The sequence below is a fragment of the Eurytemora carolleeae genome, unplaced genomic scaffold (genome assembly GCF_000591075.1).
Source record: "Eurytemora carolleeae unplaced genomic scaffold, Eaff_2.0 scaffold458, whole genome shotgun sequence".
Taxonomy (NCBI): Eukaryota; Metazoa; Arthropoda; class Copepoda; order Calanoida; family Temoridae; genus Eurytemora; species Eurytemora carolleeae.
The window spans coordinates 49,711-74,405 of record NW_019396377.1 but is presented as its reverse complement, the minus strand read 5'-3'; the positions used below and the strand labels follow the sequence as shown (position 1 = coordinate 74,405).

Below are 24,695 nucleotides of genomic sequence, written 5' to 3'. Positions count from 1 at the left end.
TTTTTATGTTGATAATTAAATCTTTATTATATTCTTTTTATGCAGGTAAGATAATCAAATAACTGAATTTACTAATTTTTTATAATAATTAATTAGGTTTGCAAGCGTAATAAAAGAAAAGGAAGATGCAAGAGCGGCAAATAAGACTAGTCACAAGGGGGAACTTTATGATAAACTGAAGGTAACATCTCTTAATTACTCTAACAAACATTCTTTATTCGAGAGGGTTTTGGAGTGTGTTTTACCAATTTCGTGTTGTATAATTTTTTTACAAGTCCCATTTTAATCAAGCTTTATAAAGGCTTCAATGTTGTTTTGTATCTTTCACCTGTCAAAATAAGGTGAAAAAATCAAAATAAAGTAAGAATTCCAAAATTTTAAACGGAAATATGAAAAAATCTTTTTCAAGTCATTGATTGTTATGATCGTATGATAGTGATTTCTTATGGGGGAGAAATTTTAACCATATATATGATTTATTTTTTAAAAGGTTTATTTGTCATCTTTGACAAATTACGGAGGCTTTTTTTTGAAAGGTTAAATCGTTATTTTGTTTTTACAATAATAATCACACTGGTATATAAACCATCAGGTTTCAAGTCAAAACACCTAAATTTTTTATTTGGAATATATTTATATGCAGTCTATTGAGTTATAATCTTAAGCTTCAGAAAATACCACTGCACCCGGGGAATTTTGAGGAAATCCAGTTTGATTAAATTGTAGAAATCAAGTAACTGTAGTTTCAAGAGTAGAAACAAGCTTCTTCTGTGTTTTTTTAGTTTATTTTGGAACCGTAAATAGCAGGGTTCTCATATTTTGTGAATTTTCTTAACAGTCCTAAGACATGTTATAGCAAAAAAAAAACCAAAGCCATATGTGATCTGCATGGCTGCCTAAGTACTGCCTAAAAGAGTAGGTTATTGCAAAAAACCAAAGCCATATGTAATATGCATGGCTGCCTAAGTACTGCCTAAAAGAGTCTTCTTAATGCGAAAACAGTAAAAATCACATAACAAACTTTCTATCTAAACAGTCAGGAAGTTGATTTAGGGCTTTGATTTTTTTGCTACAATATGTCTATATTTGATTTTGGAACTGTAAATGCACTTGATTTCTTAAAAATTGATTTACTCAAAACCCCCTGGGTGGCATTTTCTGAAATTTGAGGTTATAGCTCAGTAGACTGCATAAAAGAATAGAAAAAGTACTTGCCTTGAAACCTGATGGTTCATTTTCATTTCAGCAGTGTGATATGTTAAGGTTATGTATGATATGTCTATGCCTATGAGTCTTGCATCCTATGCAACAGACAAGCGGAGTAAAGAATGGAGAAAATCATTCTTCAGTGAAAAGGTTAGATATTAAATATAAATTAGATATTAGATTTTAGATACAGGAACTTTTCAGGGGAGGGGGGTGGTCATAGCCACATCTTTTTACGGTGGTTGGTTGNCTGTTTCTTAATGTTTATGTCTCGATCAATCTATATGAACCTAATTCAACATCATTTCCTTTTATTAATAGTTTTGATGGATTAAATTGAAATAAAATAAAACTAACAAATCCTTCAATTTTCTTTTTGTAATTTTTTTTAATTACTCACCTATCTTTTTTATTTTTATTTTTTTAATTATTGATAATAATAAAGAAAAAGAAACTGTCTGTTCTGTGAACAGGTTGAGCCTCGAAGTTACTTTGAATGTATATGCGGAGGAACTGACGAATCAGAAGGGAAGCCTGGATACAGGTTAAATTAAACATGAACCATTTTGAGTATTTTTGGTACCTTCTTTAGTTCTCAACCCATCCCGTGGAAACGGTCCAAAATAGTTTACGTTCTAAAAAGGACTTAATCTTAAGATAAGTTCATTAGAGGGAGTTCAGATGTAGTTTCAAGTGGACCTCCAAGAGGTATTTGTCCGAATATCGACGGTACTCTTCAAACTTGGAGTAATAATCAGAGATATTTTAGATATCTTGTCTTCAGCAGCATAAATGCGAAAAATCGCGGTTACAGAGAAACCACAATTGAAAAATAAACCTTTTTTCATATAAAAAAAATAAGTATATTTCATTCATCCTTGGCAAGTTAAAGGTGTAAAGGGTACAGTTGTGAATCGGAAATAGTACTGTGAATGTAGGTTTCTTTAAATCACGTGAACCGTCCCTTTAAAGGTGTCATGATACGTTGACGAAGAAATGAAAATGGCGGTATCATTTGAATACCGAATTAAAGAACGTCAATCCAATTAGCCAGTGGAAGATTTTTTATCAAAGTGTGATATATATCCGGTTGGTTTTCTCAGGATTGTGCATATTTTTTTCTTGATACCTTCGTTAATATAGCTTTGTATCTCTCTCAATATTTTATCACCTGCCATTTTTGCTAAGTCAGTGAAAATTGGGCAAAAGAGGAATAGTTAATAATAAGAAATATTTAAGGGTTCAGTGCAAAGATTGTGGAACTGAGCAGCATGCTGATTGTATGAAATATAATCTAGAAGATCCCTACAGGTAGTAAAACATATTTAAGTTTAAATAGTAATTTTTCTGGGTCAATTGGGCAAGTTTGGGGTTTGAACTATTAGATATATTAGATATTTTTCGCTGTGTTCCCTAATACTAGGAAATAATTTATCTATGAACCCTGTAGAAGTAATATATTAAAAAAGTTAATAATTAAATAATGAATTATAACTACCAGGGGTGACTATGAACCCTGTAGAAGTAATATATTAGAAAAGTTAATAAATAAATTATGAAATATAACTACCAGGGGTGACTATGAACCCTGTAGAAGTAATATATTAGAAAAGTTAATAAATAAATAATGAAATATAACTACCTGGGGTGACTATGAACCCTGTCGAAGTAATATATTAGAAAAGTTAATAAATAAATTATGAAATATAACTACCAGGGGTGACTATGAACCCTGTAGAAGTAATATATTAAAAAAGTTGATAAATAAATAATGAAATATAACTACCAGGGGTGTTATTAGAAAAGTTAATAAATAAATAATAAAATATAACTACCAGGGGTGACTATGAACCCTGTAGAAGTAATATATTAGAAAAGTTAATAATTAAATTATGAAATATAACTACCAGGGGTGACTATGAACCCTGTAGAAGTAATATATTAGAAAAGTTAGTAAATAAATAATGAAATATAACTACCAGGGGTGACTATGAACCCTGTAGAATTAATATATTAGAAAAGTTAATAATTAAATTATGAAATATAACTACCAGGGGTGAATATGAACCCTGTAGAAGTAATATATTAAAAAAGTTAATAAATAAATAATGAAATATAACTACCTGGGGTGACTATGAACCCTGTAGAAGTAATATATTAGAAAAGTTAATAATTAAATTATGAAATATAACTACCAGGGGTGAATATGAACCCTGTAGAAGTAATATATTAAAAAAGTTAGTAAATAAATAATGAAATATAACTACCAGGGGTGACTATGAACCCTGTAGAAGTAATATATTAGAAAAGTTAGTAAATAAATAATGAAATATAACTACCAGGGGTGACTATGAACCCTGTAGAAGTAATATATTAGAAAAGTTAGTAAATAAATAATGAAATATAACTAACAGGGGTGAATATGAACCCTGTAGAAGTAATATATTATAAAAGTTAGTAAATAAATAATGAAATATAACTAACAGGGGTGAATATGAACCCTGTAGAAGTAATATATTAGAAAAGTTAATAAATAAATAATTAAATATAACTACCTGGGGGGATTATGAACCCTGTAGAAGTAATATATTAGAAAAGTTAGTAAATAAATAATGAAATATAACTACCAGGGGTGAATATGAACCCTGTAGAAGTAATATATTAGAAAAGTTAGTAAATAAATAATGAAATATAACTACCAGGGGTGAATATGTCTGCCCTCATTGCTGGGTTCAAGCTGGGAAAGTTCCCTCCGGGGCCACCTTGATTGTTTCCCCCTCCGCCATCAGCTTCCAGTGGATAGAGGAGATACAGAAGCACGTCAAGCACAAGGAGATTAGGATGTTCTACTACAAGGGGTCCAAGGAGATGGGGTACATTCAACCCAGAACCTTAGGTATAATCAAAGAGAATAGAATATATATTAGAGTGGAATTTAGACGATCCTTCGGTATGAATTTTTTCAGTCCCTTTTAGCCTGAAAGGGAGTTCAAAGTGTACAAATCATGTAAACTTTCATAAATTTTATGCAGTATAGTACATTAATACAATATGTTCCCTAGACTTTCCATTTCAATTTCGAATTTTTTTAAGCTGTTAAATAAACTTTATAAAATGAATTAAGTGAATAAAAAACATCATTTGATTTATAATTATAACGGAAAATCATCGTTTGTAAAGTGAAAGGCATAGAGTCTATGTGAAATGATAATTGGTCAAGTAGGAAACCAGCCTATTTCATAATTTGGTTTTCTTTTAATATTAATTTTAGATTTTCTATAAAATGATGTCCAGGCCCCAAAAGGTTATATAGCGTAAATATGTGAAGTACACCTGCAGTATGGCAACAGTACAACAAAATGGCCGTTTTACAGTTTTTTTCTAGTAAATTACATTCTAATATGTTCTATTCTCTTTGGGTATAATTCATCAAGGGTTGTTTCATGATATGATTCAAGAAAAGTTGGCATTTTTACTTCAACATATAATTGACATGTCTTCATCGTAACCAATTGTTGTTAAACAAAAATAAATAAAAAATGAAATGGGCAAATTATAAAGTAGACAGTTCTAACTAAAAAAACTGTTCAAAGTATAGAATTTATGAAAACAAGTAGTTGAACTAGTTACGGTTAGTTTAACTTCTAATCAAGTTAAACGTTTAGCTGCCTCTCTCTGTTAAAATCATTACTTTATTTTTTATTTTTCAGCTACCTACGATATTGTGATAACCTCGTATGAAACCCTGGCCCAGGAGACCAACTATGTGGATTTACCGCACTCTAACAGTTCCGAGGGGAGACGGTTTAGGAATGAGCACGAGTATTTATTTTGGGAAAATGAAAAAAAAATTGCCTGGAAAATTTCTTTTGAAAGCCTAATTTGGTTTGGAGAATAACTGCACCAAACTTGGATCGTTTAAAGTTGTAAATTGCGATTTCCGAGACTAATCAGAAAATTTAAAACAAATGAATCGTTTAAAAAATGTTAAAAGCTAAAATTTATAAATTTGCATGCTAAAAAACACTACGTTTTTCGAGTCTTATATGCGCATTTTGGCGGTAACACATACGATATACCACGCTTTTTTGTAAATGAATGAGGACGCCTAAATAAAAGACGATTTCTTTCTTGTGTTCAAACATTCTCATCCTTGCAGTCATGCTCGCTAACTAGCTATTCCGCCCATGATAGTCTCAATTACCTCATGGGTGGGTTTTTGGTGCTTTTAGAGTAATCATGCACTTCATAATAAATACATAGATAAATACTGTTCTGCTGATTAGGAATCCTAAACGGTTTATGGCAATGCCATCTCCAATCACCTGTATTGACTGGTGGAGAATATGTTTAGGTAATTTAACTTCTCCTCTTTGAAGTGTTGTAAACATTTAAACTATATAAAACCATCATCACCCCCTCTCTTTAAAATGCCCTTCCCCCAGTACGAAGGAAAAAGATGTTTTATCGCTTACCAGTTTGGGTTAAAATATATATCTAATTGTTAGGAAAAAATGAGTTTTTGAAAAAAAATCAAAAAAGGTTTTTAAAGCCTGGATTTATAGTAGTTAACGTCCAATTCGACATCGTCATCGACTGCAACCTTAATGACGGCAACCTTAATGACGGCAACATTAATGACGGCAACATTTAATGACGGCAACATTAATGGCGGCAACCTTAATGACGGTAACATTAATGACAGCAACATTAATGACAGCAACATTAATGACAGCAACATTAATGATAATATTAATAATGTAGATGAAGCGCAGATGATAGAATCTACTACGACTAAAACAGCTGAGATGGCTAAACGGTTATCAGGTGTGAACAAGTGGTGTGTAACTGGAACTCCGATTGGGAAATCAATTAATGATTTACAGGTAAAACTTGAATATGTAGTTTTTGTTGAGAATTCTCTACAAGTATTTTTGATGCTGACAAAAAAACATCCTGCAAGAATCCATTTTTTTGACAAAATATTCGCTGAAGAGCACTTTTGGTATTTCCGTCCTGTTTTTTACAGGGATTATTGGCCTTTCTGCGGATAGATCCCTATATGTTGGATGTTTGGTGGAAACTATGTATTTACGATCCATTCTGCTACGGAATACAGGTATACAAATTTTCTGAATAGATTCTTACAACATATATTTATATTGTAAGCGGAATTTGGCCGTAGTTTGAAGTGACTCTGAAAAGAATGGTATTTCTGATGCACAACGATACCCGAGGAAACATTGTTTTTCTGATAAAGGTTTATGGAGTACTGTTGTGAATTGGAAATGTAATTAGAGGCAGTCCCTTTAGTAACTAAATAATTAAAAATGAAACTGATAATATTTTGTTGATGTATATTTCTTTTTATGATTTGTTGCTTGAACACAGACTAATATAGATGATAAATTTTCTTTCTAGCTTCATTAGCAATAAATCTATTAAGGCCCCTATGGAAGAATTGTTATGTAAAATTCTATGGAGAACCTGCAAAAAAGATGTTCTGGAACAAATTGATTTACAAGGTATACTTTCATTTATAGTTACTAAAATTTTGTGTCGTTATGCGGATTATTTTCCTTTTTTTAATATTAAACTTAATTTATTTGGAAAAAGCATATCGACAGCTTTTATAGTAGTCCGGCCGGACGGATTAAATTAAAACTCCAGAGTGTCAACAAAAATCTGCACTTGGCCAATGATTGCTAATATTCGAGTGCGTGGTTTTTCTTGAGAGTTAGGCTAGTAATCGCTTAAAATTCAGTGTTTCCATTGTGGATTCTGAGTTCATGGATTGGCAACATTCGATATAAAAGTTCTGACCTCTTTATATTTATTACTTAACCTAAAACTATTGCATGAAGATCCCATAAACCTTTGCAAGTTTAATTTCTATATTATTATTATTATCTGGTTGCAGGACAAAGAGAAGAGGTTCACTGGCTTCAATTCTCCCCAGTAGAAGAACATTTTTATAGGAGACAACATATAGATATCACCAGGGATATTATAGGGAGATTAGCCAGGTAAACATATAGATATCACCAGGGATTTATAGGGAGATTAACCAGGTAAACAAATAGATATCACCAGGGATATTATAGGAAGATTAAGCAGGTAAACATATAGATATCACCAGGGATATTACAGGGAGATTAACCAGGTAAACATATAGACATCACCAGGGATATTATAGGGAGATTAGCCAGGTAAACATATAGATATCACTAGGGATATTATAGGGAGATTAACCAGGTAAATATATATATATCACTAGGGATATTATAGGGAGATTAACCATGTAAACATATAGATATCACTAGGGATATTACAGGGAGATTAACCAGGTAAACATATAGATATCACCAGGGATATTATAGGGAGATTAGCCAGGTAAACATATAGATATCACTAGGGATATTATAGGGAGATTAACTAGGTAAACATATAGCTATCCCCAGGGATATTATATGGAGATTAACTAGGTAAACATATAGATATCACCAGGGATATTATATGGAGAATAACCAAGTAAACATGTAGATATCACCAGGGATATTATAAGGAGATTAACCAGGTAAATATAAAGATATCACTAGGGATATTATATGGGAAATAACCAGGTAAACATGTAGATATCACCAGGGATATTATAAGGAGATTAACCAGGTAATCATATAGATATCACCAGGGATATTATATGGAGAATAACCAGGTAAACATATAGATATCACTAGCGATATTATAGGGAGATTAACTAGGTAAACATATAGCTATCCCCAGGGATAGTATATGGAGATTAACCAGGTGAACATATAAATATCACCAGGGATATTATATGAAAATAACCAGGTAAACATGCAGATATCACCAAGGATATTATAAGGCGATTAACAAGGTAATCATATAGATATCACCAGGGATATTATATGGAGAATAACCAGGTAAACATATAGATATCACCAGTGATATTATAAGGAGATTAACCAGGTAAACATATAGATATCACCAGGGATATTATTAGGAGTTTAACCAGGTAATCATATAGCTGTTACTAGGTAAATATGTAGATACTACCCAAGATATTATTGATTGATGTTTCCTTGAAACTTTCCACCCTGGACTATTGGAAACTTTCCTACCAGCCAGTTTATAGGGAATACTATTATTATCATTATTATTATTATTAACCATTTCTCCAGGTTTGATGGATCCTTGAAACTATCCACACTGGACCGGGGTAATCTATCCTACCTTCTTCAACCTTTACTGAGACTTAGGCAAAGTTGCTGTCATCCCCAGGTATGCTAAATATATCATATTCATAAAACAGATATTGTCTTATTTTATCTAGGTTTTACAATGCATAGTTTAAAATATGAATTGTTTAATTTGATTTGAAATGCAGAAAGGAATTTTTTCCTTTCAAAAGTCATTTGTTGTAAACTTAAGGGACCCTCCATTTAAAAAAAAGAGAGACATGTCCGATTAGCAATGGTTCCCTTGAAAACTTTAATCTAATAAAAAATGTATATTTAATTCATACTTCATCAGACGAAGCTTTTAAGGGTACATCGAAGGAGAGTCACTGGAAATTACGGTTACAGTTCCTTTAATCTTTTTTTGTTCACAAAGGCTGTTCGTGGACAATTCATGGCGCTACAGAAGACTACGATGACCATGGAGCAGTTGCTGGAACAGTTGATAAAGAAAGCTACTCTCGAAACTGAAGAGTCGCACAGACAGTACGTTGCTGCTCTGAACGGCCTGGCAGGTGTTGATATCATCCAGGTAGAACTAGACTAGACAAAATAAAAATCTGCCGGAAAGCTGGACATTTAATCTTTAATATAAATAAAATAATTAAAATGGATTCCTAAGACGTAAAGTTTTGAAGTTTTGTACACTTGTTTAGAGAACTTGTTTAAAACTCCATTAACAATTTACATTCTCTACTTTTTTACTTTTCTTTTAATTTAATAAATGATTAGAAATACTTCTGTTAAATTCAAGCAATTTTGTAGTGAATAAAAAAGAAGGAAAAATTAAAACTTTAAACAATACTTATTTTTGTAGCTTGACCGTCGTTGTCTTGTGCAAATCCGGCTGAAATGAGAGAAAGTAAATTGAAAATCTGTTCAGGAAAAGTTTGTAGATGCGGTTGAAAACTACAGAGAAGTACTTAGATCTGCTTCTGAGCATGAGGTAGGGATTGAAAGCTTTAAACTTTACAGTGAACTAAGAATATTGTTCAGGAGTAACACAAATTATTGAGTAACTAATCTTCTAAAGTTAACAAATAACTAATCAAATAAAAAATATAAATAAGTTTTTTTTTCGAAGATGATGTTTATGATTTAATAATATCATTAAGAAATTTTTAAATTCACATTTTTCCTATTTTTGATATGCACATTGCACATTCGTACTATCTCATGGTTTTTATAAACATAATAGGGACAGATAAAGACGGATACATTACAGCGTCTTCATACAGTTTCTAACCTAGCAGAGCTCATAGAGGCAAATCATGCTGATATACAGCCAACTCTTAGGTAAACCACAAAATACAATTCTTAATTTTTAATAAAATTTTTTGTTGTAAAATGTCTGTTTATTTATATAAATGTGTCATAAATATTATTAAACATATGTTAAGTTATTTATTTATTTAAAAGAAATTTCTGGTTTTGTTCCTAATTCTTATATTTATTGTCAAAATATTGTCCCTAGCAGTTTCATTGTTCCTAATTCTGGCCCCCGCAGTTTTATTGTTCTAATATTGGCCCCAGCAGTTTCATTGTTCCTAATCCTGGTCCCAGCAGTTTCATTGTTCTTAATCCTGGCCCCAGCAGTTTCATTGTTCCTAATCCTGGTCCCAGCAGTTTCATTGTTCCTAATCCTGGCCCCAGCAGTTTCATTGTTCCTAATTCTGGCCCCCGCAGTTTTATTTTTCTAATATTGGCCCCAGCAGTTTCACTTGTGCCTAATCCTGGTCCCAGCAATTTCATTGTTCCTAATCCTGATCCAAGCAGTTTCATTGTTCCTAATCCTGGTCTCAGCTCTTTTAATTGTTCCTAATCCTGGTTTACATCATTTTAATTGTTCCTAATCCAGGTCCCATCATTTTAATTATTCCTAATCCTGGTCTCAGCATTTTAATTATTCCTAATCCTGGTCCCAGCATTTTATTATTCCTATTCCTGGTTTACATAATTTTAATTGTTCATAATCCTGGTTCTAGCATTTTGATTTTTCATAAAAATATGAGCTTTCTTTGGGTTTGGAGGAAAAAATGAAGGAAAAATGAAAAATGGGGAAGGGAATGGGAAAAGAAAAAGGGAAGAGGAAAGGGAAAGAGAAGGGAAAAGGGAAAAGGGAAGGGAAAAGGGGCAAAAGGGAAGGGAAAAGGGGCAAGAGGAAAGGGAAAAGGGGGAAGGGGAAAGGAGAAAGGGGAAAGGGAAGGGGAAGGAAAAACCACATAAAAAACCAACCAAAAAAAAAACAGTATCAGAAATGCTCAGGGGGGACCTTGAAGTTGACCTGTTTATACTACTAAAATCCCAAAATTTTCTTTGGGCCAAAAATATGAGTCTCACAACTAATATACACTTCTAATTCTGGTTCCATCATTTGCATTGTTCCAAATCCTGGTCTTATCATTTTCATTGTTCCTAATCTGGGCTTATCATTTTCTTTGTTCCTAATCCTGGTCCCAACTTTTCATTGTTCCTAATCCTGGTCCCAACTTTTCATTGTTCATAATCCTGGTCCCGGCATTTTCATGGTTCCTTACCTGGTCCTGGTATTTTTTACGCTTACGAGATTTTAAGTTTCATTGAAAAATGTTATGAAAATTCAGGGACTCTGAGCTCAGAGATATGATGAAGGCTTTGAAGGAAAGATACATGAAGAAATATTTAGTAGGAGTTGAAGGTATTTTTGCATTACAAAAACTAAGCTACTTCTTATTTTATTGTTCACAAGCTGAAGGGCCCGGCGTTGCCCGTGGAAAAAAAATTTTATAAGAAAAGAAATGTTGAAAAAATTCATCAAAATTTAAACAAAACACTACGTTTGGAAAACAAATTTTAAATTCTGTTTGCTAAAACCGGACCTGTATCCATTTTTTCATAGGGTGGGTCCAGAAATCAGATAAACGAATCTGATTCAAAATAGAATAGATTTAAAGCACTGCATTTGATTTATTATTAGTTTTTTTTTCAATCGTTTCTGCATTAAAATGTGCACAGGAGCCAAGGCTGCGCTTAAACCTGTAGACCAGCTGGTTCAAGAGGGATATGCTACTCAATCAAAGAGAGATGCTTGGTACCAGGTAATTCATGGTTTATTCACTAAAAGGATTGTTCAATCAATAGAATAGAGGAATATGGATCCCATTTATTCAGTTCAAGAGATTGTTTATCAATATAATAAAAAAATGTGTTTTCATTAATTCAGATTAAGAGATTTTGTACATTCTATTCCATACGCATTAAACGCTTAAGATTTGACTTATCGCACTCTAGTATTTATTCAACAGCTGCTTTTTTATGAATCTGGGATGAGTAATTTTAAACAGTGAGAAATGGCTGAACCAGTTCAGCTTTCTCTTTTTTTTATAAATTTCAAACTTTGTTTGATCTGTGATTTTTTAACTTAATAGAAAGATGTTGTTTTTTATTATTCTGCCATTTTCGTTTTTCATTAATAAATTCCCAACTCTATTTACCTCTTTGTTTAATGTTTAGAAAGTTATTAACTGGGTTGACAGCTCCCAGCAGGAGAATATTCTCATGAAACAAGTTCATGATGAACTAGCTCAGGGAGGTCGTCATATATATTCATTTCAGTTCGTTAATCGTAATGTATGTTGATCTACGAGCCTTAAAGATTCGCCTGTGAACGGCATATTGTCACACTCCCCTCTTCTCCACACTTCTAGAACGTCCGGTTCTAATCCGGGATCTCATTTAATTTATCTGGATCAGAGATGGCAAATAAATATTAATTTTATCATAGGATATATTATATATGAATATATTCTCAATAAAGAAATTTAAGCACTCCAATAAATGATAAAGGATGCTTTTCTGATGGTTCTGGCCATATAATTCAATAAATGAAGTCTAATCTCACTTTATAATTATTATCTAAAATGGTAAACATTCTCAGATTATGTAATAAAGATTGAACAAAACATGATACAAAATATAAAGCCAGCACCTTATACTGGTTCCATCTGTAGTTAAATTCAGCTAATTGATAATCCATCTTTGTTTATCTTAAAAATTCAAATAATTTTTTAACTATTTATTATTTTTAATTTTTAATTTGGATACAGTTAATGCAGAAAAATTATAATTATAATTTTATTCTTCCTTTATTTCTTTTTCTTCTGTCGATTCTGATAATTTTGAAGAAAAAAAAATATATAAATATAAATCATTATTGGCAAGTGTGAACTTGAATTTGAATATGGACTCTCTAGTTTTTTGATATTGCTGATGAGAAGGAGTTAAGAGAAATACAGGCAAAATATCCAAACACTAGGTAATAATTTGTGCTTCTTTTCAATATTTAAATGTTATGCTTGTTAATTTAAAAACAAGCAATTTCTCATACTTTTGCAGTTTTTGTCAAACATTTTATAGTCTTACTCTTTCTGGATTTTATGGCAAAAGTATTCAATTCTTTTCCAATTTTTTCTTCCTAAAATATTAGTTTAATTGGTAAAATATCAAAATAATGTGAAAACTTTTCTGTCCGCTCAAAAACAAATACGTTATCATGTTATGTCCTTCATTTTTTAACACTTTTACAAAGATTACTATTTTGGTAAGTTTAGTGATGATCTATTACAATTATAAGATGAAAGTTTGGTATTATTTGACAATTTGCTGATTTCGATGAAAACATGTGATTTTCTCAATGCAAATAAAGCACGGGCGGGACTTCTGGCATAAAAGTGAAGATTATTGTAAAACTGAAAACTTGATAAAAAGTGTTTATTTTAGAATCGTGATGTACAAGATGAGTGAGAAGTTGGAAGAGATTGATAAGATGCGGAAGCTGATGAAGAAGAGTATGAAGGAGTTGGTGGATAATGATCCAGAAACATTCCTAAATAGAGCAGTCGACTGCCATCTTAGGTATTCTAAATATTATTTACAGTGTTAAGTGTTTCCAGTATTTTCATGAATCTTTTCTTGATAATAATGCGAGATCGAAATCTGTATTGACATCTGATCTTGTATTAACAACTGATCTTATATTGACAACTGATCTTATATTGATAACTGATCTTGTATTGATAACTGATCTTGTATTGCCAACTGATCTTGTATTGACAACTGATCTTGTATTGACAACTGATCTTGTATTGACAACTGATCTTGTATTGACAACTGATCTTGTATTGACAGTTGATCTTGTATTTGTGCATTTTATAACAATTTTAGCGCAATGCAGGAAGCGCTCTGGAATTTCTAGCCTTATTACACACGCACATTTAAAAGTCAACGCTGTATTTAGCATTTATTGAGCAAATTCTTCTTACAGCATCCAAAGTGGTGGAAAACTGAAAAATAATCACATTAGTTTTATAAAATTATAATTACAAAAAATGAATATTTTCTCCAAAATAAACTTTGTGAATTTGTTTGTAGTTAGACAATCTTCATTTGCTTTCAATTGAACTTTAGTTTCTTGCTTGATAATTTTCATTCCTTTTTCAGTAGAAGTTTCATCATGTTTAAATTCTTCAAATACTTATAAAAGAAATACTCACTTGTGGGCTTTTCCAGGTTTAGTTTAGTGCTCTTTTATATCCTGCAGTTTAGGCTCTTCATTAGTTTTAGCTTCTCTTGAAGTTTAGTTGAACTTTATATAGCTTGGACACTGAACAATGGTCTTCAAGAGATTCAAGAGTAGGCGTAGCTCTGTTGCATAGAGTTCTAGCTATAGCTGTGATTGAAATCTTTCCCCATTTGTCCAGAAAGAATCAAACACAGAGTTGGCAGCAATCATCCTGTGTAGGATAATATTAGATTCATATTTGTCAAGGGGGAGATCAAGGGAGGAAAGGGCTCAAATATTTATTAATCCATAGATTAAGATTTAGGCAACAATAAAATATGTTTCTATACATTAAGTGGATTTAAAATTTAAAACAACTCCATTTAAAATTATTTCTAGATTCTTAGGAATTGTAGATTTGATTTGATTAAAATTTTAATTTTTTAAAATTGATTTAATTTTCTGATAATATTTTGATTTTGATTTTGATATTTTATTAATTAATAAAATTATATTAAATAGTTAAAATATAAGTTGATTAATTAAAAGATTGATTAATTAATTGGAAAATTTAATTTGATTAATTGAAAGATTGCTTAAAAGTCAAAAGATTTATTTTAATTAATTAAGATATTATTGATTACTTGATTTATTGAATTATTTCCTGGTGTCTAGAGCCTCACTAACTGCAGAAGAGAGAAAACAGCTGGAAGAGTCTGGAGTTATTCTCCTGGATGAACTCAGGAGAGGAACATGGTCAGACTCGGAGGTAATCAATCAATCATTCATCAATCCTTTTCTTCTTCTTATTCATCCATCCAGTGCTTAGGATCTAGATCATTTTGGTCCGGATTGTCCTAAATAACAAGGCTCCGGATAAAGATCCTGGATGCGTCCCGTAAAAAAATGGATCTGGATCTAGATACTGGATTCGTCTTGTAAACATTGGATCCTGATCTGGATCCTGGATCCGACTTGTAAAACAATGTTTCCGGATCTGGATCCTGGATCCGACTTGCAAAACAATGAATCCGGATCCAGGTCATGAATATTTTTTAAAGTTTAGCTCGAATGTCTTTTACCAAACACTCGTAAAAAATCCACTCTTTTGCAAATTTTGATGTAGAAACTTGAATTACCTTACAATGATAAGAAATTGAAATGTTCTAATATTCTCTAATTAGTTTATGCTATTTGTGTTTTTCCAGCAAACGGTTGTTCTACGATGTTATATTTTTCTTAACTCTAGACCCGAATATTTTTCATTCATTCATTCATACACAACATTTTGAGACTGTTCAATGATCTGTTTCTGTATATCTGCTTTAAATTGATCAAGGTCTTTGTCCAGAATACTTAACATTCTCGAGGGTGTACAGTGGTCGTCAAAATAGAGTCAATGACCACCTGATAAAAAACTGAATGAGTATTGATTAAACTTAATGTTAGATTATTAAAGTTTTGCTGTATTTCTTGTCCTAATCTATTTCGTTCGCCTACAAGTAGCTGAACATATTTTTGTTTATTTTGGGGACCACCGTATGTGATTACAAAGATTCTGGCTAAGGGGTCGTTAGTATGCATGTACAATGTACATACACTGAACAGTTAGTCAAATAATTGATTTAGCGAGCTTGATAAACTCTTTCTTCTTTTCTTGAATAGTAAAAATGTATTTTTATGTTATTTTTTAAATAATTTTCATAAATTTAGGGAGAGAGAATTTGTCGAGCTGTTTATAGGTTTGCTAAGAATAGGATGCAAAACATTAATGCCTCAGTTCTAGAGGAGGCCAGGTAGATAATATAACTTTTCGGTCCCTCTTTATCCATAATATCATTAGTTAGCCCTTCTTCATTTTTGGTTTTGTGGCGACAAAAAAACGATGGTTTGTAAGGAACTGTGGACGTAATTTCTATATAGGTTAAAATAAAACTCTAAAAATGGAGGTTCACTTGAAATCACGTTTACATTCCCTTAACTGAGATGGAGTTGTAAAATACTGGCTACTGGGTAGTTCAGCTATCTATAGGACGTTATTGTTCTTACATATGGTATTTAGTAACCAGATGAAGCTACTGGAGAATATAAAGAAGGAGTTTAGGTTGACCAGAATTCTACTCGGACAGATATTTGATCAGGTAATTAAAGACTTGCCTTCAAAGTATACCTAGAAGAAAGAATTCGTACTAGATTTGATATTTGGTGTTACAAGTCATGTTTTTTGTAAAAAATAGTGCAACTGATATATTTTGTTTACCGTTCTGGTAAGTTCCTGCTGTAGATTATGTTTTTCTAACTGTTCTATATACACTATACAGTCCAGGTTGCCAGATTATGATAAATACTGTATAGATCCTGTAGTGTTGGTTGGTTGCGGGAATGGTACTGTACTTTACTGTGTATTGACTAGGTTGCTGGAGTAAGTTATGTATTGCACTGTGTATTGTTTAGGTTGCTGTAGTATGATGTACAGTACTGTTTATTGTTGTTGCTGTAGTAGGTTATGCACTGATTATTGTTAATGTTGCTGGAGTAGGTTTTGTACTGTTTACAGTTTAGGTTGATGGAGTAGGCTTTGTACTGTACTGTTTATTGTTTAGGATGCTGGAGTAGGCTATGTACTGCACTGTTTATTGTTTAGGTTGCTGGAGTAGGTTATGTAGTAATGTACTGTTTACAGTTTAGGTTGATGGAGTAGGCTATGTACTGCACTGTTTATTGTTTAGGTTGCTGGAGTAGGTTATGTACTGTTTACAGTTTAGGTTGATGGAGTAGGCTTTGTACTGCACTGTTTATTGTTTAGGTTGCTGGAGTAGATGAACTCAATATGTCCAGATTAAGATTGAGACTAAGGTTCGAAAAGTTAACACACAATGTTTTAAGAATTTGTATCACCAAGGTTTTCAACCTTTTCGATTTAGAGAACATTTCTTTATAACATGTAACACTGCGAACCAACATGATAGCGTTCAAATTAGTGATGATGATTAGATATGACGATGAACCATTTACACCTGAAGGCAGCCTAAAGAAGAAGAAGGAAGGAACAGACTTTGCAACCAGGTGGAGAAAAAAAACTCTAGAACTATTTTTATTTTTAATTATTTAAATAATACTATGATACTAGGGTTAAAGAGAAGATTGAAACTATTTATATTCTGGAGAAACATGAACTGGATTCACAAAGGCTAAAACTTGTAGCAGGTAATATTTCCTGGAAAGGTGCACAAAAGCATTTAAATTAACACTTTTTTACCTGCTGAATTCTTACCACAGTAATAGTAATTTAAAAATTGTATTTTATATTTCAACGTTTAATAATTTAAGATTTTATCCTTTTATTAGAATTTAGAAATGTAGTTAATAATTTGTTGTTTGTCAGAGAAAGTGACAAGTAAAAACGAGATGAAGAGAAAACTAGGACAGCTTCTTTACTTAAAGAATCTTCAGGTATAACTTGACCCCCTATACTCATCCCCAGCCTTGGTGGAGTTAGTTAATAACTAAATTAATAAAACAGGAGCTCAAGGACGATTTTTAAGGATAAATTTTTGACTATAAATGTAATTAAATTATTATTTTAACTCCAGTCAGTAAGATGAAAGATTCCATCTTTTTTTTCTAAAAAAAGAGCCAAAATTTCAGTGAAATCATTAAGTTTGGAAATATTTTTTGCGTTTGCAAACGGTCAAGTTTCTTTTAAAAATCCAGACAAATTAAACATTTTCATGCCGTAATGATGAATTAGATTCTAAACAGAATTACTAATTATGTTAATAATCAACTTGATTTATTTATTTATCTAAATATCCGAATTTTGTAAATCCTGTTCAGGGATCTGAGTATGGAAAGAAGGGGGGACACAACCCTGAACCGTGTCCCATTTGTCAGAAAGATCTTGGAACACAGTGGAGTGTTCTACAGTGCGGACACTGCTACTGTGTTGAGTGTATACGGTTCGTTTTTATCTTTTTTTTCTATATTTGATTTTTCAGTCCTGATTTTGTAAATTATTATGCATGACACACCGTAATGTAAAATTGTAATTATAGACTGCTTCTTGATGAGTACGGTACCGGACGCGGCACTAAATGTGCAGTTTGTCGAAGTTTGACTGCTCGCGCTGAAATCTCCTATGTTTCAACAAAGAATAACGACGAGGCAGATAATCTAGATCTAGAGGTTAGAAAAGTATAGTTTAAATTTCGATGAAGGCAAAAATTATTAAAGAAATAAATTGTTTCCCCTTCAGTCAGTGTATATAATTCTTATTTGATTTTATTATTTATTTTAAAGGATGTAAAAGGAAGCCATTCCACTAAAATAGAAGCAGTTGTAAGGGCGCTGGTCAGGTAATTTGAACATTAATTTATATTTTTTAAATAATATATTTCTTCAATATTGTTAATTTTTCTGAAATTTTCAATAAATTCAATAGAACTTTTTCCTTGTTCTAGATATAAAATCTGATGGACTTACTTAAATAGATACTTAAATGATAATCTTTCAAATTTGGATTGATTAAATTATTTTTTCTAAAGGATTAGGTCTGAGGATGAGCATGCTAAAGCATTGGTATTCTCTACATGGCCAGGAAACTAGACTCAATCAATCAATCAAATTTCAAACAAATATATTTATTGGACACATTTTTGAACCGTTTGTTTAAAATTGAACCGGAATTTTATTATTTTTATTTTTGTGTAGGTTTTCTTTAACCGACGATTTACTATCAATTTCTATGCAAAAAATCGAAATGTTTGTAAACTTTTTTCTCTCTCTATCTTTATACCTAGATGTTAATCTTAAAAGACTTAAAAGAAGACAAAATGTCAGCTTTAGTTTGATAGTTTTGAGTTTATTATATCTCCAGATGTCTTGGATATTCTTGGAGCAGCTTTGGATGAAAATGATATTCCTTATGCAGGTTTCAAAAACTTATAATTAACGTAGTAAACGTTTTCTCAAAATTTATTTTAATAAAATGGGCTAAGAGATAAACCATAATTAAATTTTGAATGAATTAAAACCATTTTGATTTCTATCCTACGTTTCCGTTAAAAGAAATTAATATAAAACCGTTTTATATGAACCTAAAATACGCTGTCCTGCCTCTTTGGCAGCAAAAAGCAGAGAATTTTGTGCTTTTTATTACAAAAATATAGTTTATCCTTTACCCCCTTTTATTTTTCGTAAATACCCCCTTTAAAGCTTTCACTGAACCGTTGACAGTCTTGCTTAATTCTCTTGGCTCATTTCCTATTATCACAAGAAATCATTCAGAATGAAAATTTCTGTATTTTATAAATTTTATATTTGTATGAAATAGCAGCTCTTTCCTCATTTCCTATGTTTACAAGAAACGCTTTTTTTGAGAAATAAAACTTGTTGGTTTCTATTTTTTTATTTTATAAACTTTATATTTGTATTTTAGCTCTTCACTCCACCAATAGTTCTAAACAGTCGGAGTTTAAAAGAAACATTCAGAAGTTCAAGGTTGGTGAAACAGCCGTATTTAGAATATTTATTAAACGATAGATTATTTAAATTTAATAAAGGTTCCTCTCTCAAAAATACTTAAGTTCTTACATCAACGATTCAAAGCGTGATGTATGTTGCGCTTTTTCATTGTTTTTGGATTTCATTATGATATTATATGTTCTGGACTTGCTTGTCTTTACATTTTCTTGACCCTTCCTTCCGATGTATGATTTGATTCATTTGATTAAATCTGTGCCATTAACAATCAACAACGGTTCTTTATAAACCTTGATAGTTGACAATTGAAGCCCGCGATTTGGGTAGAAAGTGTAGTCTACATCACAGACACAAGAAAAAAATCGGCGAAACGTTTGAAAAGAAACGACTAAATTTGCTTCTCTTTTTTAAGTTTCTTCTGTGAATATAAGATGGCAATTCTTGATGATAAACTCCCCTATGAGATCATCAACAATTTCTTTAGATAAAAAAACTTATGAATTCTAGAATCGCCAAGATGTGAAAGTTCTTCTTCTTCCTGTAAGTCGAGGAGCAAACGGACTTAATCTAGTTGAAGCTAATCATGTTCTTCTGGTTGAACCTATTCTTAATCCAGCTCAGGTAAGGGCAGACCCGTGTTTTAGATTTTATTGAAAAAGATTAGAAAAATGGTTTTTTTTTTCGAATCAAATAAATGTTGTAAAAAATGCAGAAAAATCAGTTGCACCCAGATCTATTTCTTTAGTTTTTTCGCAAATTAGTAAAAAAAAAATTATTTGAATATTTGATTCTTTATACATGTATGTAAAATCCGCAGTAAGAATTTTTTAGTTTTTAGAATTATACAATAGCATCAACATATTTTTATCCAGGAATTACAAGCTATTGGCAGAATTCACAGAATAGGACAGAAGAAATCAACAGTAGTTCACAGGTAATAAGTTCTCATAAATATCGATTCACAGGGCTTTGTATCTTAAATCTTAATTGACTTTAAATGAGCATTTAAAGTTTTTTAGACGGTTTTGATTTTTTTTCTTCTAAGGTTTCTAGTTCGAACTACAATAGAAGAGAGGATACATCAGATGCTGAAGCATTATTACAGTCAACAGCAGAACCAGGATATAGGGGGACACTCTACAGAGGAGAACCTACTCACTATACAGGTAGAACAATGATACAGGGGAGGACATACTCATTCTTCAGGTAGAACCTGGATACAGTGGAGAACCTACTCACTGTACAGGTAGAACCAGGATACAGAGGAGAACCTACTCACTATACAGGTAGAACCAGGTTACAGGGTAGGACATACTCACTATACAAGTAGAACCTGGATACAGAGGAAAACCTCATAACTATACAGGTAGAACCAGAACAAGGATGCAGAGGAGAACCTACTCACTATACAGGTAGAATCAGAACCAGGATACAGAGGAGAACTTACTCACTTTACACTATACAGTTGGAACCAGGATACATAGGAGAACCTACTCACGATACATGTAGAACCAGAACCTGGATACAGATGAGAACCTACTTCCTATACAGGTAGAACCAGAACCAGGATACATAGGAGAACCTACTCACTATACAGGTAGAACCAGAAAACAAAGGAAAACCTTCTCACTATGCAGGTAGAACCAGGATACAGAGGAGAACCTACTCACTATACAGGTATAACCAGAACCAGGATACAGTGAAGAACCTACTCACCATAAAGGTAGAACCAGGATACAAAGGAGAACCTACTCACTATACAGGTAGAACAAGGATACAGAGGAGAACCTACTCACTATACAAGTAGAACCAGAATCAGGATACAGAGGAGAACCTACTCACTATACAGGTAAAACCAAGGTACAGAGAAGAACCTGCATAGTGCATACTATATAGGTAGAACCAGGATACAAATTAGAACCTACTCACTATAGAGGTAGAACCTAGATACAAAGGAGAACTTACTTACTATTCAGTTAGAGCAAGGATATAGAGGAGAACCTACTCACTATACAGGTAGAACCAGAACCAGGATACAGAGAAGAACCAGGATATAAATTATAACCTACTCACTATACAGGTAAAACCAGAACCAGGATACAAATTATAACCTACTCACTATACAGGTAGAACGAGGGTACAGAGGAGAATCTACTTACTATACAGGTAGAACCAGAATCTCAATAGAGAGTGAAACTCTAGAAAGAAAATATCTACCTACGTTTTATAAAAATAAATGAAAAAGTAAAAAACTTTGATGAATTAATTTTAAAAAATTTAGGATTTGCGTCTGCTATTCAATGATGATTTTGATCAAACCCTTGAACAGAACGATGAGTCTGTTACCCTGCCGACTTCAGCTGAATCGGTAACCACACCAACTTCACCTGAATCTGTAACTACGCCCAGCTCAGCAACATCTGACCATGATGCAGTTTTAACCACATCAATCTCAGATAACATCCCGTCCTCTTCAATTAGCTCAACAATGCCTATCTGTACTGAACCTAAAACCGAATCAGAATCCGAACTTCCGGTCGACGCATCGGCAGGAGATTCCCAGTCGCATATAGTACAAGAAGAAAATGCGGCAGACGAGTTTTTTACTGAAAATGATGAAGTTCTGGCATTGGATTGATCAGTATAACAGAACCAACAAATCCAAATCTCAGTATAGTGTACTAGATTTTTTCTTGAAAAGGGGATAGTGGAGTTGACACATTTGAAGGTCAAACACTGGATTTGTTGCTGCTACTGTATTCCTGGGGTTCCTAGCTTTCGTTTGATATTCATTAAGTCATAGTTAAAACATTTTCATTTTTGGAGGTCATTTAGGTCATTAGAGGTCGTCAGAGGTCATTAGAAGGTCAAACACTGGATTTGTTGCTGCTACTGTATTCCTGGGGTTCCTAGCTTTCGTTTGAATCCCCTTTAGCTCATATTGTGAATTTGGTCTTGTGCACTTTGTTAAATTTTTCACATTGAAATTCAGTTTTGTGTTTAAACACTTTTTACAAAGAAAATCAGTATTATAAAAATTTTCAGTCCTGAATAATAATTATTTTTTGCTAATGAAATTAAAAATCATCCATTATATATTATTTTTAATTGTTAAAAGTAATTATAAAAATGAAATTTTAAACCAGTTTTAATTGGTTTTCTGGAATTGTAACATGCAATGGATGCAATATGTATATGAATTAATTTAATTGCTCAAAAAGTTGAAACCTTTGTAATTATTGTAAAATATTAGTTCATAGTTGTGAGTAATGTTCTTCGTATTATAATTGTGTTTCGTTTCTGTTTTTCAATAAAGGCTACACATAAAGTTGAGACATTTCCGCACATTGTTTCCAAACAGTTTAGAAGCGTTTCCGTTATTTCATTAAAGACTTTTCAAACAACACCTGAAGTTGAGACATTTCCACACGTTATTGAGGTGTTTTTACTTAAAAAAATTGTAATTTCATTTTGATTTCTCAAAAAATTGTACATTTTTTGTATTCTCGTACTATGACGCGTTTCTGATAAAGAGAGGAAAAAAATCGTTGAATTTTTTTCTGAAATTTCAAATGTTTCCAACAAGTTTTTACCATTTTAGCGAGCCATTTCCATATTTTTATAAATTAGTATAAAACCATTTTTTTATTTTTTCTTATTTCAATTTTTGTTTCACTTTAAATATGCATTACATGCTGATTTTGAAAAGTTAAAAATAGTAGATTTATTTCAGAATCTTGCGAAACATAAAATGAAGTGTAAAACAAACAGAGTATTATCCCAGAAAACAATTTTGGGGAAATTCAAGAGAAATTCTAGAGAATTTGTTCACTTTCTCGAGAAATTCTCGGAACTTTTGAACGACCTATTCACGAAAATCGGTGGACACTTTTTGGAACCAACTCCCCAGGTGGTTCCATACTTTTGTCAATTCCTCCATTTACTCTCCTGAATTTCCCGAAATGTCTCCCCAATTGGAGAATAAAATCCAGTGTTTCCTGAAATTTACTAGGCTTAAAATGTACGATAATTTAAACCCCAAAATTTCACTGCCTTTTCTCGTTATTTTTTCTTCTAGTTTTTTCGACGTTTTTTTCTCCTATCTTTCTTAATATTTTCTCTAGATTTCCTAGGAACAAATGTTTAGAGAATTTTTCTCACCTTTTTTATATTTTTTTCTTCGAACATTTTTCTTCGTTCTTTTTTAACTCCAATTATTCTACTTAATTTCCCGAAATGTCTCCCCAATTGGAGAATAAACTTCAGTGTTCCCCAAATTTACTAGGCATAAAATGTACGAGAATTTAACCCCCAAAGTTCCACTGCATTTTTCTGTTATTTTTTCTTCTAGTTTTTTTCTCCTATCTTTCTTAATATTTTCTCTAGATTTACTAGGAGCAAATTTTTGGAGAATTTTACTCACACTTTTTATATTTATTTCTTCAAACATTTTTCTTCGTTCTTTTTTACTCCTAATATTCTCCTGAATTTCCCCAAATGTCTCCCCAATTGGAGAATAAACTCCAGTGTTTCCCCAAATTTACTAGGCATAAAATGTACGAGAATTTTAATTTTTCCGTTCTTTTTTCTTCTAGTTTTTTTCTAGAATTTTTTCTCTTAGTTATCTAGTTCCATTACTGCCTTAAGGAGAAAAAGTAAGTTGTATTCTGGGTTTAAAATCGGTGAATATTTTCCCGAGAATTAATTCTCGAACTTTTTCTCAAAAATAATATATTTCCTATTGTTATTCACAACAAAATTTTCTCCAATTGGAGAATTCTGGAGAAAATAATCACCAAAAAAAGAAATTTTACTTTTTTATACTTTTTGTTTAAGAAAAAATGGGGCATGACAAATGTTTAAAATTAAGTAATAAAAATTTCTACAAAAATACTTTATTGATTACATGTGATATTATAAAAAAAGTATAACATGAAAAAAATTTGCAAAACAGAAGATGTGTAGATTTTTCGTGTTGAGCGTTAGGGTAAGGATATGTCGGACAGGGGGGCGGGACCTCTTGGACAGTTTTATTTGGTTTCATATTTCTCTCTAGTGCAGGAAGGGGGGGGAGGATGTCACTGGTTTTTGCACCTCATTCCTAAGTTTCATTTTTAAAACTATATATAATACAACAAATTTTTGTAGATAAAATATCATCACATTCAAATAGTTTAATACTGGAACTATAGAAAGAAAAAGTTTACATT

General features: G+C 31.9%; 1 protein-coding gene and 1 long non-coding RNA gene across 2 annotated transcripts in view; one reads left to right on the top strand and one right to left on the bottom strand.

Annotated features, from left to right (window-relative positions):
• LOC111702019 (E3 ubiquitin-protein ligase SHPRH) overlaps positions 1-22,284 on the top strand; it is a 29,553-nt gene extending 7,269 nt beyond the window's left edge. The window contains exons 16-52 of the mRNA XM_023473538.1: positions 97-181; positions 1,264-1,356; positions 1,680-1,750; positions 2,446-2,517; positions 3,909-4,102; positions 4,917-5,016; positions 5,493-5,560; positions 5,971-6,092; positions 6,236-6,325; positions 6,653-6,731; positions 7,127-7,232; positions 8,409-8,508; positions 8,842-8,997; positions 9,349-9,411; positions 9,664-9,761; positions 11,069-11,142; positions 11,460-11,542; positions 11,958-12,032; positions 12,698-12,759; positions 13,224-13,358; positions 14,665-14,773; positions 15,718-15,800; positions 16,067-16,145; positions 16,811-16,860; positions 16,999-17,070; positions 17,135-17,211; positions 17,390-17,457; positions 17,842-17,963; positions 18,060-18,189; positions 18,304-18,359; positions 18,549-18,601; positions 18,881-18,934; positions 19,442-19,503; positions 19,993-20,106; positions 20,358-20,419; positions 20,531-20,651; positions 21,767-22,284. Coding sequence (XP_023329306.1) covers positions 97-181; positions 1,264-1,356; positions 1,680-1,750; positions 2,446-2,517; positions 3,909-4,102; positions 4,917-5,016; positions 5,493-5,560; positions 5,971-6,092; positions 6,236-6,325; positions 6,653-6,731; positions 7,127-7,232; positions 8,409-8,508; positions 8,842-8,997; positions 9,349-9,411; positions 9,664-9,761; positions 11,069-11,142; positions 11,460-11,542; positions 11,958-12,032; positions 12,698-12,759; positions 13,224-13,358; positions 14,665-14,773; positions 15,718-15,800; positions 16,067-16,145; positions 16,811-16,860; positions 16,999-17,070; positions 17,135-17,211; positions 17,390-17,457; positions 17,842-17,963; positions 18,060-18,189; positions 18,304-18,359; positions 18,549-18,601; positions 18,881-18,934; positions 19,442-19,503; positions 19,993-20,106; positions 20,358-20,419; positions 20,531-20,651; positions 21,767-22,123 — 3,595 coding nt within the window. The 3' untranslated portion in view covers positions 22,124-22,284. The remainder of the gene's footprint in view (positions 1-96; positions 182-1,263; positions 1,357-1,679; positions 1,751-2,445; positions 2,518-3,908; positions 4,103-4,916; positions 5,017-5,492; positions 5,561-5,970; positions 6,093-6,235; positions 6,326-6,652; positions 6,732-7,126; positions 7,233-8,408; positions 8,509-8,841; positions 8,998-9,348; positions 9,412-9,663; positions 9,762-11,068; positions 11,143-11,459; positions 11,543-11,957; positions 12,033-12,697; positions 12,760-13,223; positions 13,359-14,664; positions 14,774-15,717; positions 15,801-16,066; positions 16,146-16,810; positions 16,861-16,998; positions 17,071-17,134; positions 17,212-17,389; positions 17,458-17,841; positions 17,964-18,059; positions 18,190-18,303; positions 18,360-18,548; positions 18,602-18,880; positions 18,935-19,441; positions 19,504-19,992; positions 20,107-20,357; positions 20,420-20,530; positions 20,652-21,766) is intronic.
• On the bottom strand, positions 13,731-14,249 carry LOC111702023 (uncharacterized). Its single transcript, XR_002765329.1, has 2 exons — positions 13,997-14,249; positions 13,731-13,786 (listed from the first exon to the last, which is right to left on the bottom strand). It is a non-coding gene; the product is annotated as an uncharacterized LOC111702023 (long non-coding RNA).
• Positions 22,285-24,695: the final 2,411 nt, after the last annotated feature.